General features: G+C 38.6%; 1 protein-coding gene across 1 annotated transcript in view; it reads right to left on the bottom strand.

The window, feature by feature from the left end:
- Window positions 1-7,443: 7,443 nt before the first annotated feature.
- adrb3a (adrenoceptor beta 3a) overlaps window positions 7,444-15,307 on the bottom strand; it is a 40,876-nt gene continuing 33,012 nt past the window's right edge. The window contains exon 2 of the mRNA XM_036578555.1: window positions 7,444-8,507. Within this exon, the coding sequence (XP_036434448.1) occupies window positions 8,480-8,507 (28 nt within the window). The 3' untranslated portion in view covers window positions 7,444-8,479. The remainder of the gene's footprint in view (window positions 8,508-15,307) is intronic.

Here is a 15,307-nt window from a genome sequence, read left to right as displayed (position 1 = left end):
AGGTAGATCATAACAGATGATTGGTTTAAAATTTTGGGCTTTGTTTTTCAGAGCCGCTTCTTTCTTGACACACGCTGATATTCTTTCCTAGTCGACCGTATATTTGCTTTGGAGGATCAGGACGTCATCTGCTGTTACACAGTGCTCGGCCATAATCTGATACACTATTCTAGGAAACCTCTCCTTCAGCTTTGATGCCGTTTTATTGTTGTGGCTTGGAAATGTGGAAGTTGGGGAGATTGGCATCTCCAGCCTTGAGCATCTGTCTAAGGGCAGATAGAGCTGAGCAGAAGTTAAATTTAGTGGTAATGTTGATGTGGAGGCCACAGCAAACGGGTTTTGGGCAACAGGACGCTAGCATTACTGCTACTGAGTGCTGACTGGTTGGCGAGCGGGGCAGTTCATTGGATGTTCACGCTTCCAGACATCATGAGGCACCATTTTAAACTCCTTTAACTTGAGTTCAAAAGCGCACAAATATAACAAGTGTTAAAATGTTTTGTGCTGTTCTGTGTTCAGGAAATTAATGAGTTTATCTATATGAAATTGTTTAAGCATTTACAAACTGCTCAAATGCTTCATGTTGGCCCATTCATTCATTCACTCGCTCAGGAGCGCCCTCTAGTGTTTAACAAACCCAGAAATCATTACAGAGTGGTAGTTCTCCTCTCTACAGATTCCCTGGCAATACTAATGGTCCCTTCCCTTTAAACCAAGAAGTCAGAATTTCAGAGATCAGTTTCAGAGAAAGTTTCAACTGGAATGCTGCCACAACTCGGGTGAGCCTCACCAACCATTACCTCAAAATCCAAGATGGCCGACCTTGCATCAACAGTAAGTAAAAGCTGTAGTTTTATACCGTTTATTAGCACTTATGTCTAATAAAATCAGTCACATACACAGTACTGTCCAACTTCTATCTGTGGAGATGTTGCTAAAGTGTTTGAGTTCTCAAAATAAATGGAAGCGTCCATTATGGTTTTCTGTATGTTTCACTGGAACTGAAGTCAACTCTGTTTGACGTCATTCCCAGCTCTGAGTCGGTTTATGAGGAGCCTGGCCTCTTCCTATTTCCCCCGTTATATCATAAACAGGACTGCAAAACACCAGAGGGCGCCCACAAGCAACTCCTCAGTGAATTGAGGTTTGCGCTCATTGACGTCATGAACGTACACAGAGAGCTGTTTTAAACTCCTAGAACTTGAGTTCAAAACCTCTTAAAATAGTGGTGTTAAAATGTTTTATGCTGTTCTGTTTTCAGGAAATGATTATATTCTTTTATATTAAAAAATGTTTAAGCATTTATAAACTATGATTTTGCTCAAATGTTCCATATCAACCCATTCATTTTGGACTTGATTGGCAGCGCCCTCTAGTGTTTGAGAAACCCAGAAGACATTACAGAGTGGTAATTCTCCTCTCTACAAGTTCTCTGATCTGACTTCCAAGCTAACCATGAGCTACCAAGCTAGCTAAGATTATACATGTAGTAAACTAGCTAGCACAGTAGCATGCTAGCGTTTAATAACTTTGAACTTTTTTTTTCAGTTTGCCCTGGTTTGTGTTTAGTCTGGCTGCTCTTGTAGTTTCTTAGCACTTTTTTTTGTTGTTTACCTTTGGTTGTGTAACACAGGCTAATGAGAGCTTTGAAACTAAAGCTGCGTTCCCCTTAGCTCATAAGTAGGAATTTGGAGCTTTCTCAAGACAGTGAACTTTATGGTCACAATCCCAACATTCAGAGTAGGAATTCCAGCCGAGGGAGCATTTTCTTATATTTTTCCTAGTTGGAGGTGAAAAAGTTCAAGTTACAAGCTTTAGTCGAATGCAGCGTTAATAAACTTTTGGTTCTTGGAGGAACCAGTTTGGGATCCATAAAGGATGTTTTAGCCAAAGATTTTTTGTGGAGCCAAACATGGTTCTTTGAGACACCAACTAAAAATGTTTTTTTTTAAAGAACCTTTGGATTTCCTAAAGCCTCCATTTTCATTTAACTCTTAGCAAAAAGGGTTTAATATAGTACCAAATTCAAGTTCTTATAAGAAAAGCACAACCCTATTTGGTGCTAATTAGAACCATTTTTAAAAAGGTTCTTTAAAGAACCCTAGAGGTTTCCCATCATTTAAACATTTATGCGTTCAAATGTTTTTTTTTTTTAGTGTTCTCAGTTCTATTTATAACCATTGCCTTTACTTCTGAAGAACCTTCAACTCACTTTAACCCTAATCTTAACCTTGGCCCTAACCCTAATCCTAACCCTGGACCCAATCCTAACCCTAACCCTAATGCTGTTCTGCGATTCACCAGATAGTTTGATAATAGTTCAGAGTTATTTGTAGATCAGCTATATGGGGTGTCAAAAAGTGTGACCCTGGGTATTTTGGTCTTCTCGGCCCTGTTGGAGCTTTAAGATGGTTTCTCCAGCTTTGTTTGGTGTTGTTTGTTGAGAAGCAGAATCAAGCCTAAGCTGATAGGAATCAAGCTAAACTCCCCCCACGGGGGTTTTGGTTAATTGTTTCCATCCAGCGGGGTGGGAGGAGATAAGAGTGTTGTTGTAGCATGGGCAGTTCCAGTGCCACACTCATGCACACTGGCCTGGTGTGCTGAGGCCTGCAGTGAAGCCCTGCACAGCCACGTGGCATTTTAACACAAGGCAGTGGTCACAGCTAAAAAACAAACATTCGCTTTCTCTCACTCGGACAGGCCGACGGCCAATCAGATTTTAAAGAAGGCCAGTCTGAGCGCTTCTTTTTTTTTACGTGTCCATTTCTGACCTCACCTGTTCTTATGTAACCAGCAAAATAAATCTTTTTGTTTCAGTTTGGACTTTGTCAACAAGCAGTTCTTCACTGATCTGATCAGTGAAGAAAAAGTCAATCAGATTTGGGTATTACAGCCCACTGTTTCTGTAAAGCCTCAGGCGTATTAATACGAAATATTTCTTTTCCTTTCTTTTTCTTTCTAAGATATGTTCTGAGGGCTAGTCCTCAGATCCATTTTCCAAATGTAAATGATTTTGCACTCTGTCTTTGTATTTTCATATGATAATAATACTGAAGTATATTTGTGAGGAAAACAATCTGCTGATTCAGTTCTATTTTAGTCCTTCGTGTTCTCTTTTCATGTTTGAGTTCACTTTATTCTGTTGGTTCAACAACTGTTATATTTCAGATTTTTAGACCAAAAGGACACAAAAAGAGCTGAATAGAGAACAAACTTCACTTCCTTCTGATGCTGACAGATGCTGCACTCTTAAAAATATAGGTAGCAGAAACGATTCTGATTTCCTAAAAACTTTTCAATGGATGGTTCTTTAGAGAACCATTTTTGTTTTCATGTTTTAAAGAACTCTCACATTATGTAAATGTTACAGGAAGAATGCTTGAATTGGTATAGAACCTTTGCTTTATGTCTTTAAAAAGTTCTTCACACTCACAAATCTCTTTTTCAGACATTAGGGAAACCAAGAGGAACCAAATGTAGTTCTTCTATGGTGTCTTTAGGTAACCTGCTTGGTTCTTCTATGACATCTTTAGGGAACCAAGCATGGTTGTTCTTTGGCATCTTTAGGGAACCAAGCATTGTTCTTCTATGGCATCTTTAGGAAGCTAAATGTGGTTCTTTTATAGCATCTTTAGGGAAACTGCATGGTTCCTCTATGGCATCTTTAGGGAACCAAGCATGTTTTTTACAACATCTTTAGGGAACCAAGCATCATTCTTTTATGACATCTTTAGGGAACCAAGCACGGTTGTTCTGTGGCATCTTTAGGGAACCAAGCATATTTTTTTATAGCATCTTTAGGGAACCAAGCATGGTTCTTCTGTGGCATCCTTTGGAGAACTAAGTGTGGTTCTTTTATAGCATCTTTAGAGAAACTGCATGGTTCTTCAAGTGTGTTTCTTCTACAGCATCTTTAGGGAACCAAGCATGCTTGTTCAATGGCATCTTTAGGGAACTAAACATAGTTCTTTTATGGCATCTTTAGGGGACCAGGTGTGGTTCTTCTATGGCATCTTTAGGGAACCAAGCATGCTTGTTCAATGGCATCTTTTGGGAAATAAACATAGTTCTTTTATGGCATCTTTAGGGAACCAAGCGTGTTCCTTTTGTGGCAACTTTAGGGTACATGTGTAGTTTTTCTATGGCATCTTTATGGAAACAAACGTAGTTCTTCAAAGACATCTTTAGGGAACCAAGCGTGGTCTTTCTGTGGAATCTTTAGGAAACCAAGCGTAGTTCTTTTATGGCATCTTTAGGGAACCAAGGGTGGTTCTTCTGTGACAACTTTAGGGAACCAAACATGGTTGTTCTATGGCATCTTTAGGAAACCAAGCGTGGTTCTTTTATGTCATCTTTAGGAAAACTGCGTGCTTCTTTTATGGCATCTTTAGGGAACCAAGCATGGCTCCCCTACAGCACTGTTCAAAGAACCTTTTGTTAGACCTTTATTTAAGAGCGTGGAAGAACTGAAATGGTGCACTGCAGTTCTTAAGTACTTAAAGAAACTTATGATCTAATACCTTTTACTACCTTTAGTTACTGAAGTGTCGAAGGTTAAAACATTTGGAGTCATATAAATTATTGCTGTTTTTCAATTTAAAATTTAAATTTTAAGAAGTTTTACTGCATATTTCATGTCTTAGGCATCACCTAGAATGTATTAAATGATTTTATATTTTATGTTCTATTTTTTATGTTCTAATAGTGCATTAAAACTGTGCATAAAATATAATATCTAAGTTTGTTTCCTGTGGAGAATGTGTTATTTTCATGTAGAGAGTCAACAAAAAAGAGTGTTGAATCTTTTGCATATAACTGTATATTCAGGGATGAAAATGGTCAGATTGTGAAAATCTCGGTAACTATTTTCACAAGGAAAACGCATATATTTGTTTTACTCTAGTCTGAAAGTGTGTGCCTGAAAAGACGTGCCTAAGCCAGAGACATTATACAGGACAGGTCACTCATAAAACCTGCTTGTATTGCTTAACATGGTGTCTGTTTACAAGGAAAGTCCTGTCCTTCACTAAATAGAGCCAGTTGGCTTGCTGGTAAAGTGGGAAAAACTCCCCGTCAGTTGTAGACACCAGCGCAAGCGCAGTAGCCAGAAAGAAGCATGTTTTTTTGTGAATATTTGAGCCAAACGCTACAATAATATATGATTTCACACATTTTTGGAAACTGTTATTTGGCCTTCAGTTTCAAGTTTTTAGGTCTCTCCCTATTTAAACAGATAGGAGCCTCATCTCTTATGACTGGAAATAACTGCCCCGCAGTTCACCCTACAGCTCATTCTGTGTATATTAACAAAATCCTCAGTTTAGGCTCCTTCCATTCCGTATTGGCCAAACAAGTCACAGTGAAACACCATCCGTTCAGTAGGCGCCTGCTCCCTCGTAATAGAGCTGTTTTGCTTCCAAAGCAGCAACTGTTCATCAAATTAGAGCTCGAACAAATCGCAGGACTTTTCACGGCATGCTGTGGGACTGTGCTGGCTTATCTCAGAACACACACCAAGACCAATCACAGGTGTTCAAATAGCCCGTCAAATCATCAGCGGTTATGCACGCTGTGTTGTGAGTAGCGTGTGTGTTGTAGGGCCTGTTGTTCTGGGCACATGTTAAGCGGAGTTTTTGGATTAAAACGATCAGTAGGGACTTTTTCCCTGAAAACAGGTCAAGCCTCATCAAATCTCCTTTAAAGGAATAGTTCTGTGAAAAATCAATTTAACACAATTTCCCTCTTAAGCCGGCAGTAAACTTCAAACAAAAATGACGCTTCGAAGCAAAACGACGGCTTTTTGGCCAAAATAACATGGTGGTTTGAGTTCATGTGGTGCAGTGTGTACTGCTGGCAGGAGAGAGAGAGCTAAGACCTCCCCCTGACTGTGATTGGTCCTATTAACCCTGTCATTTCTTTTAAGACCTCCCCCTGACTGTGATTGGTCCTATTAACCCTGTCATTTATTTTAAGAACTCCCCCTGACTGTGATTGGTCCTATTAACCCTGTCATTTCTTTTAGGAACTCCCCCTGACTGTGATTGGTCGTATTAACCCTGTCATTTATTTTAAGAACTCCCCCTTACTGTGATTGGTCCTAAACACTGCATAATTTGTTCTGAGATCTCCCCCTGGCTGTGATTTGTTCTAAACATCATCAATTGTTCTGGGACCTCCCTCTGACTGTGATTGGTCCTCATCGCTCTGTCATTTATTCTGAGACCTCCCCCTGACTATGATTGGTCCTTAACACAGTGCCATCTGTTCTGAGACCTCCCCAGACTGTGATTGGTCCTTATCACAGTGCCATTTGTTCTGAGACGTCCCCAGACTGTGATTGGTCCTCTTCACTAAGTCATTTGTTCTGAGACCTCCCCCTGACTGTGATTGGTCCTTATCACTGCTATGTCATTTGTTCTGAGACCTCCCCCTGCCTGTAATTGGTCCTAATCATTGCTACGTCATTTGTTCTGAGACCTCCCCCTGCCTGTGATTGGTTCCTTATCACTGTGTCATTTGTTCTGAGACCTCCCTCTGAGTGTAATTGGTCTGAGATTGGTCCACTGCGTTAAATGTGCTTCTAGAGGTGCCAAGATGTACACCAAGATCTTTTTAAGATGTAATCAATCAGACAAGACACGGTTGGTGTCCAAAGTGTGCTTCATCAGTTTTACTCTGGAACTAGCATCAATTAGCGTAGCTAAAAATTCCTTAATATGTATTCATTCTACTACTGTTTTTATTTGTGCAGTATACTTTTGTCCATTTTTGTAGGTAACAGTGTGTCATAAATTAAACAAGTCTATTTGAGATACACAATGCTAATTGCTGGCTGTAAGGGGCCATTACTTGTTAGCTACACTAGCCTCATCGAGGAAAAACTAAAGAAGCAAATTTAAGACACCAGTCATGTTTTTGCTGATTGACTACATTTGGGTAAGAATTGCACACGCACACCAGTTATTTCCAATAACTTCAATTTCGACATCATCTTTTTAAAAATAATCCTGCAGCTGTGTAAAACATTTATTGTTTCTGAGCATTCAGTTATTTTTTTTCTGCTCCACTTATATTACAAGAAAATCACATTGAACAAGGAATTATGTACATAGCTCAAAAAAAGCAGTAGGGACGTCTTTGATTACTCTGGAAAAAGAGCAATCATTCATTCATTATCTGGTATCAGAGGGCAAAACAAATATCCTGAGATGTCCACAGAAAACGTTTCCGCCGTTATTTACTATTATTATTCTTATTATTTAGCAATTTTGCCCATTTTTCTCCTCTCTTCGCCAAACAGCGAAAAGCCTCTGCAATTGCACCTGATAATGAAACACACATTGGTTACATGTGGAAAGGTCACTGCGTTCACTTGCTTTTCTTCTTGACCCATTATTCTCACAATACATTCTACCCTGTGAACTTTATTCAAAGAGGAACAAAAGAAAGCGTAATACAGAACAACATTGTGCGTTGTGCCCTATACACTGGAAGTGTTGCAGAAGATTAGTGCTCATCAATCTTTCTTGCCTCCATAGAAGTAATAATAATAATAAAAATAAAAAAAATAATAAAAGTTAGCAGCATTGAAGATAAAGAAATGGAACAGAAGAATGAGGTGTTGTTTTTTTAAGTCTCAGGTTGAATAAAATACGGCCAGCTCTGGATATGGTAGTGTAACGTGGTTGGAGTCTTGAGCACAGAAGACAAACGATAGGCTTTGCAGTTCATAATGGACGTAGTAAAGGAAACACATCAGCTACCATAATATACACACCACCGGACAGAGGTTGAACCTGTACGACTTGGATACCTGTATTGTTCTCGTAAGCATTTCTTGTTTTTCTTTGCACATTCACAGATAAAAAGTGGGGCGGAATTAAAAAATAAATAGAAAATAATTTAACATAAGTAAAAAATTTGGTTTCGACTGCCACTTTTCTCAGATTCAAAACCAGAGGCTACATCCATTGTGCTTAGAAGAAGTCTGTTTTGCAGGTGTGCGCAGCAGATGTTCTTTAAAGTCCGAGCTCGTGAAAGAAAACATCCAGATATACACAGTCTGGTTAACGCAGAGTGCCGTCGGGGTCGGCCTTTGAGGAATCTCCTTGAAACTCGGGGTCTCTTTGGGACTGGAGATCAGACCGGGCCTCTACGTCCTTGTCCGTCAAACTCTGACCGTGCCAAAATGGTCTGAAGTGGACCGATCCGTTCCGTGCTGCCCCTCCGTTCGGTCTCATGTGTTTATCAGTCCGCTCTGTGCGTGCCACAGCATTTTCCATTTGGCTCATCTTGTTTGTCTTGTCGGTTTCATCACAGTCATTTGCTGAGCCTCCCGTTGCGACTCTGTATATATTGTGATGATCCTTGAACTGCTGGTCAGGAAGTTTAGCCATTCTCGGGCGCAATTAGTCGTGCTCTCTCGCTCTTCCTCGTTTCCCCCTTCTCTTTGACTGTCGCTCGGCCAAGCTGCGCATTCTCAGTCGTCCTGCTCCTGTAAGGTGGAACTGGAGAAGAAGAGAAAAAGAAAGACATTCTGTTAGAAGCGCGGCCAAAACCTCCTACAGTTATTTGATCACTGCAAATGCATATCTTTGTCTTGGAAGTATTTTCAGTGCTTTCCTCATTTTTGGACTTTCCAAGAAAGTTTCAAGGAAGCGCACAAGGCCGTGTGTTAGTGCTGCTTTGTTAAATCATCCGTTACTCTTATCTTGAAATATCCCCAAAAAAGAAGATTCACAGTGTAAATAATTTGCAACATGATACCAAATACAATTTGAAATGAGCTATAAATGTTTCTAATTGAATCTAATTACGTCAGCAATATGAGTCAGGGATGCATGATAATATCAGAATCAACATCGGACAGATTTCCATGACGTATTTGTGGGTGTATGTAGTTCTAATTTCTAGTTCTAATTTCTTTGAGCCAAAAATTATAAACAATATACAAAGGCAGGAAGATGGGTTTCAAGTCACTTTTTTAAAAATTGTGTATAACTCACAACATTTGTTACAAAAAGTTCTGTTTCTTTTAGAATCGACTATAAAATTTTACTTCTACTTTTTGAATCTCTTAATGGTTTAGCACTTTCATACATTCCTGAGTGCCTGATAGATGTTCTAAATCGAGCTTTAAGATCATCTAGTGCTGCCTGCTCCATATTCCACATGTGAAACTTAAAAAGAGGCAGTGTTTTGTTTTTATGCACCAAAGATCTGGAACACGTTACTAATAAACATCTGACAGGCTCCTTCTGTCAATGTTGTTGAAAAACAGTTAAAAACTTATTTCTGTACTCTATTTCTTTAGCGTTGAACTAGCTTTTTTATTGTTTCCTTTTTGTTTACTGGAAAATTACTGTTACTTTTATTTTCTTGTTAGTTGCATTTTTATTTTCTTGTTTCTTTTTTGTATACTTTTATCGTGTGCTTTTTAGTTGTAATTATTAATATATCCCTTTTCTGCTATCTATTATTTATTATATTTTGTTTTATTTTTGATTAGATTTTTTTCTTCATCCTCTGTTGTTTTTACTTTGTTTTGTGAAGCACTTTGAGCTGCATTTTTAATGTATGAAAGGGGCTATATAAATTAACATAATTATTATTATAAAATACTTCAAAATACAATTTTAAATAAAAAAATTAGGAATAGTAAATGTAATAGAACTTAACAAGTTATATATCGCATAAAAGGTTTGTATTTTTAGGTGATGTTTTGGGGTTCTGGTAACTTTCCAGTGGGCCAAATCAATCCATCTGTCAAACCAGTTGCGGCTTTTTTATCAGCCCTGTTATGAATGTTCATGCATCATCAGTGGCAGATATGTACATGAAAGATATCGATATCAGCCCTCACTTCCTGTATTGGTGCGTCCCTAATATGAGCTCATTTTGTATGGTAAGAAACAGTGCAAGTGCATTAGTTCAGTGTGTCAGTGTGTGACTGATGTGTCGTTATGTACAACAGTAATAATGCAACTATAAACTGTGAGGAGAAAACAGTGGTTAGCCTGAATCTGATTGTACAAAATATACGGTGTTGAAGATTGAGTTTTCAGAACTTTATGGATTAGTTTAGGGGTCAGCAACCCAAATGTGAAGAAGAGCCATTTTGTCCTTTCAACCAAAATCAATCACCTTGGGAGCCACGATATTTTATGTCCATTTCATTGAAGTAATATTTCACCATCTTTGCTGTAAATATGTCTCAGTATGTGCTAATGTACTAGTATAGACTAGAAAAATACAATCTAAATGAAAACGCAGACTTACTTTGCTCTGCTTTAAGCTTTAGCTCAGATATAGTCACTTTCCTCGCATCTCCGGCAGGAAACTTTTTCTAAAAGTAGAACAATGTTCTCTCAATGTTCGGCATTTTACAAGGCTGAAGTCAAGTTTTTACAAGTTTCTCATTCGCCAGCTTCTTGTTCGAATTTACCCGTTCCACCTTAAATACTGTCTGAGGCGCCAGAACGTAACTGCTGCACCGTTTAAGGTGGAAAGGGAAAATTCAAACAAGAAGCTGGCAAACAAAGCTGACTTCAGCTTTGCGACTTTTTAGTGTTTAACAGTCTTTCGTTGCAGATTAAACGTTTCAGAAAACCAGCTGGAGTGATTATAAATGCAAATAAGTCAATTTGTCTCTTCAGCATTTAAGACCATTTATTGTTAAACTGTGTTGAACGATCAGCAGAACTATTTTACTGTAAAGGTGGATCATTTTATTTTTACCTAAAGATCTAATTCTGCTGTGGAGCCGCAACAGAGCAGTAAAAGAGCCACATGCAGCTTGATGCCGACCCCTGGTTTAGTTGGGGCACAGTGTTGTCAAAGAGAGCTAAATTCTTCACTCAGTTAAACCCACTCGGCCTAAGCTGATATGACTGCATGATGCAGTATTGCCAAAGAGAGAAATTCTCTCTCTCTCTCTTTCTCTCTCTCTCTCTCTCTCTCTCTCTCTCTCTCATGTCAAAATATCTAAAACCCATGGTCTCATAGCTTAAGCATCCATACGTTTAAGGCCAATTTTCTCATCAAGAGGTTGGCTGGCGTGTTGAACTTGGCAAGGCCGTGTAGTGAGAGATGACTTGGATGTGGCAGAACAAGCCGAAAAGCACACGTGGCACTTTTCAAAGAGCCTCCGCGGCCAATGGCAAATCCGTCAATGCGTTAGACGTTGTTTTATTATTACTGCCATCGCATTTGTAGCTGTCACAGTGTGTGAGAGATTGCTTTCATTGGTATTTCTAAATGAAAATTATTTCATTTTGTGGTTCAGAAATAGCTGTGCTCTTTGCAAACACTTGAATCTTGTGTTTGCTTCTCCAGTGGAAGCTGATGACATAAATATAGGTCCAAAAATCAATTTTACAATATTTGTCCTTTACCCTACTGAAAGCTCTGATGTTATTGGTACTGGAAAAATAACATTATGTTTGCAGAACAAGTTTGTCTGATTGAAAACTCAAGTGAATTTATTTTTGTGAGAATGATAAGCTCTGAGTAGCACAGAATTCCTAGCGAGGTAGTTGATTTCTGTTTATTAGCTCTTTTTTTTCCTTCAGAAGTTGTTTTCAAGCAAACAACACGTCCACATGTTACATATACACTGTTAGAAATAAAGGTTCGGTGCAGGTACGTTTTTTGTTGATCAAGGTACAAAAAATGTAAATGTGCCTTTAAAGGGACAACAATGGTTTAAACGTCCAATTGTGAACCTTAAATAGGTTTTTCCAGGTGAAAAGTATGCATTTGTACCTTTTCATAACCGAATGTTTTAAAACAGAACAATAAAATAAAAAGTCTGGAGACGAGACGGGGTGTGTGGAGTCAGTACAGCTTAGAAAATATAATTTCAATGGATTATGGTACAGTTATGTTCCCTGACTAAAGGTACTGAGATGCACCCCTGAGGGTCCCACCCCAGTGACAAGAGGTTTATCGCCCCAGTGACAGTTTCATACCTTTATTTCTGAGAATGTAGGATAAATATAAGTTTGGATGCACTCTGCATGTTTTAGTTAGTGAGTGGTCAGTCTGGTTGTAACACGACAACTTTAATCGCTGCTAAGTCAGTAGTTTGGCATAAGAGTATGTAACTTTGTGATCAATATAATTATTACCAGTGATGTGAAAAATAACAAAGTCAGTAATGTAGTAGTTACTTTAGCTCAGCTTAAGTTTCTGCAGCAGTATAGTTTGTGTCATGCATGCTTACACTTTGCTAAACTTAAAAGTGCGAGTGTATTTGAAACTAATGAAAAGTTTCAAAACTTAAAAAATTATTTGAGGCAGCTAATTACCTCTAAACGTTTGAGTAAACTGAATTCGTCAGGGTTTAGTTTATCAGCAAAGACAAGCTTGCTGAGTGAAGTTCACTTGTTTAGTTTGTAGATGTAGCTACAAGGCTAATGTAGGTAGCTAACAAGTAGTGTAAGCTTCTACCTCACCAATTAGCACCACCAAAACTGCACGCCTAATCATTATAGACTTGCCTCAAACCAAGAGCCGTTAAGTAATCTGACACTTTGTGACATAATGTTATATATAACTATGGACAAAATGATGTTGTAAACCTAAGAACTCTGTATGTGCTGTATGTTTGTACCAGTTCACTGTGCAGGAAGCCACGTAAACAAGTCTATTTGAGTTTACCTATCAACTCAACATGGCTTGAGGAGGTTTGAGGCAAGTGTTTGATGCTACTTAAGGCAGTTTGCATTACACCTATTGTGGGGTTGAAAGCTTTCACTACTTGTTAGCTTTAGACACCAAACATGTCTTGGCTGATCACTACATTTGGTGTTCATTGTGTACGTTTTCATCAAAGTATTCCTCGAACCCTGTAAAACGCCCCGTCAATCTGCAGCCGCAAACCCGGCTGTGTGAGCCGTCAGCACCCTCGCCCACAGAAAACGTCCAATCCCTCATCCTTTTCTCATGATGTTTCATCGCTCATCTTTTTCTCCATCTTGCCATACCCCCTCCACCTCCGCTCTCCTTCATTTCTTCCCCGTCGCTCCGAAGGCCCGAGATTCCGATCCTATCTCGGCTACTGTACATGTCTCCACAGGAACGTGTAAACAATGCCCAGTGTTTATGACCGATCCGAGGGGAAAAGCGGGGGGGGGACAAAATGAGAAATGCTCAGAGAGGGCCCGGCCCATGGCTCAACCCTCAGGAGCATAGGAGCCCCAATCAGATCGCCAGTGGCGTAATTTAAAGCCTCGTGTTTTTTTTGTTTTTTTTTGTTGTTTTTTTTGTACCTATCAGTTCAGATGAATGCAGTACACTTGCACGCAGAGGCAATCTTGAAACCCTACACCTTGCAGTAGGGCTACACGATATGGACAGAAGACCACATTACATTGTCACCTATTTTGATTTCCATACACCTTGGAATATCTTAATAACAAGGCTAATGACGTTAGAGATGAAAAATAAAGTATTTAGTGTACTGTTATGGGGTAAAGCTAATCTACTGATTTATCAAGACAACGACAGCGAGACTCATCCGGAACAGGTTATTCAGGATGCTCACGGCACACAATAAAAATGTTTGTGATTCATTAAAGGCTTGTTTGTTTATAGCAGCCTTCTGTCTTATCAGTATTGCAAAGGCCAACCTTGCCATAACATTTAAAGGAACACGCTGTTCTAAAGCTTGCCTTTAATATGGGGGGGGAGGGGAGGGGGGTTCAAAAATGTACTTTATGACTTTGCACCATAGTTTGTTACTGGAATGCTTGAAATACAAAGAATTTATTTATTTACAATTAGAATTTATATATTATATATTAGTACAAAAACATGTCTAATCAGGAGGTAGGAGGGAGCTGCAGGCCGAATTAAACGCCCCCACGGGACACACTTTGGGCAGCTCTGCTCTAAAGATTATGATGGCACCACTATAGGGGCGCAAATACAGTGCAGTGGTTACATTGTTTTATTTTGGCCAAACAACATATTGTGCAGCACTGTCAGTACTGCGCTAATGGGCACAGTAACACACTGCTAAAGCGTACACTATTAATGTGTGTTAGCAACCACAGTGCTAGTCCTCAGTATTGTTTTAGCTATAATAATGTCTTTTTCCCCCCTGGGCCATTTTCCACAAAGCTCTGAGGACTTTATCATGTTGAAATGCATTCGGAATGAGCTTTCTGTGACTTGGCAATGATCTGCAAAGGCACAAACTCAGCCTTGTTCATAAGCTAACACAGTAGTTGGAAGCTTATGTACACTAATAAGCATTGTGCAAACTACATGCCTAAAATTAGAGCTGTGTGATATGAACATAAAATGTGATGTTTGTCGAAGCTGTTGGATATCACGGTGACAATATGAAGCAATAAGTTATGATTAAATTAGTGTGCCTTTGACTGGATGGAAAAAAAAAGTAACAACTTATTTTTGTGGGATGTGTAAACAGAAATCTAACCTCTCCTTTAAGCAAATAGCAAAAATGACAAACGCACCACTCACTGTTGTGTAAAGTGCAATCACATGCATTACACATTTACTACTTACATCAGAACAGAACTGCAAGCACATTTTTTGTGCACAAATGTATCCACATATATAATCCAACAAATATGTATAAGGGGTCACTGATATGGTGTGCATTTTTGTGTCCAAGTCCATTATTTCCCCCCACAAAAAAATAATTGAATAAATAAATGGCATAAATTAAATTATTCAAAAATACCTCTTTTATGGAAAACCATTATCAGTGCATCCATATTAAATTCATTTACGTTTATTTTGCCTCAAAAAGTCTAAAAATGTTAAATGGTGTAACCATCCAACCATGTGTGTTAATTACTTAAGCTATCAAAAAAGGTAATATAGTTATATAAATTCTAAATAAAATAGTTTGGCATGATTTTATGTCTGAAACTCAGCACAATCAAAAAGAAAGGCCTTTTAGTTTTACATGCTTTTACAAAAAAAGAGGCCAGGGTATTGCATCATAAAGAAGAGCCCAAGTGACCTTCATGGATGGTTTAGCTTGCCATGTCAGGTGGTGTGACCTCAGGAAATCCATGGAAATGTGCTATTATTCTGCTAATGTTTGTCTATTTGAAAAAAATCTAAATATAAACTCAAGTTCAAGGATAAAAGTTTCTATGGGTGTCTAAGTAGATGCATGTTTAATTTGAAATTAGTCTGAATAGTCAGGTGGCAACTGGTAAGCCAAATGGTAACACTAACTATTGACAACATAAAATGCACATAGATATAAAGGCAAATATATATGCAGATATAAAAATGCACACCATGTCTTTTTAATAAGATTTTT

Source organism: Colossoma macropomum, unplaced genomic scaffold, assembly GCF_904425465.1.
Source record: "Colossoma macropomum unplaced genomic scaffold, Colossoma_macropomum, whole genome shotgun sequence".
In the NCBI taxonomy this organism is placed as follows: Eukaryota; Metazoa; Chordata; class Actinopteri; order Characiformes; family Serrasalmidae; genus Colossoma; species Colossoma macropomum.
Note: the sequence above shows the minus strand (reverse complement) of the source record. Positions and strands in the feature narration are given on the sequence as shown.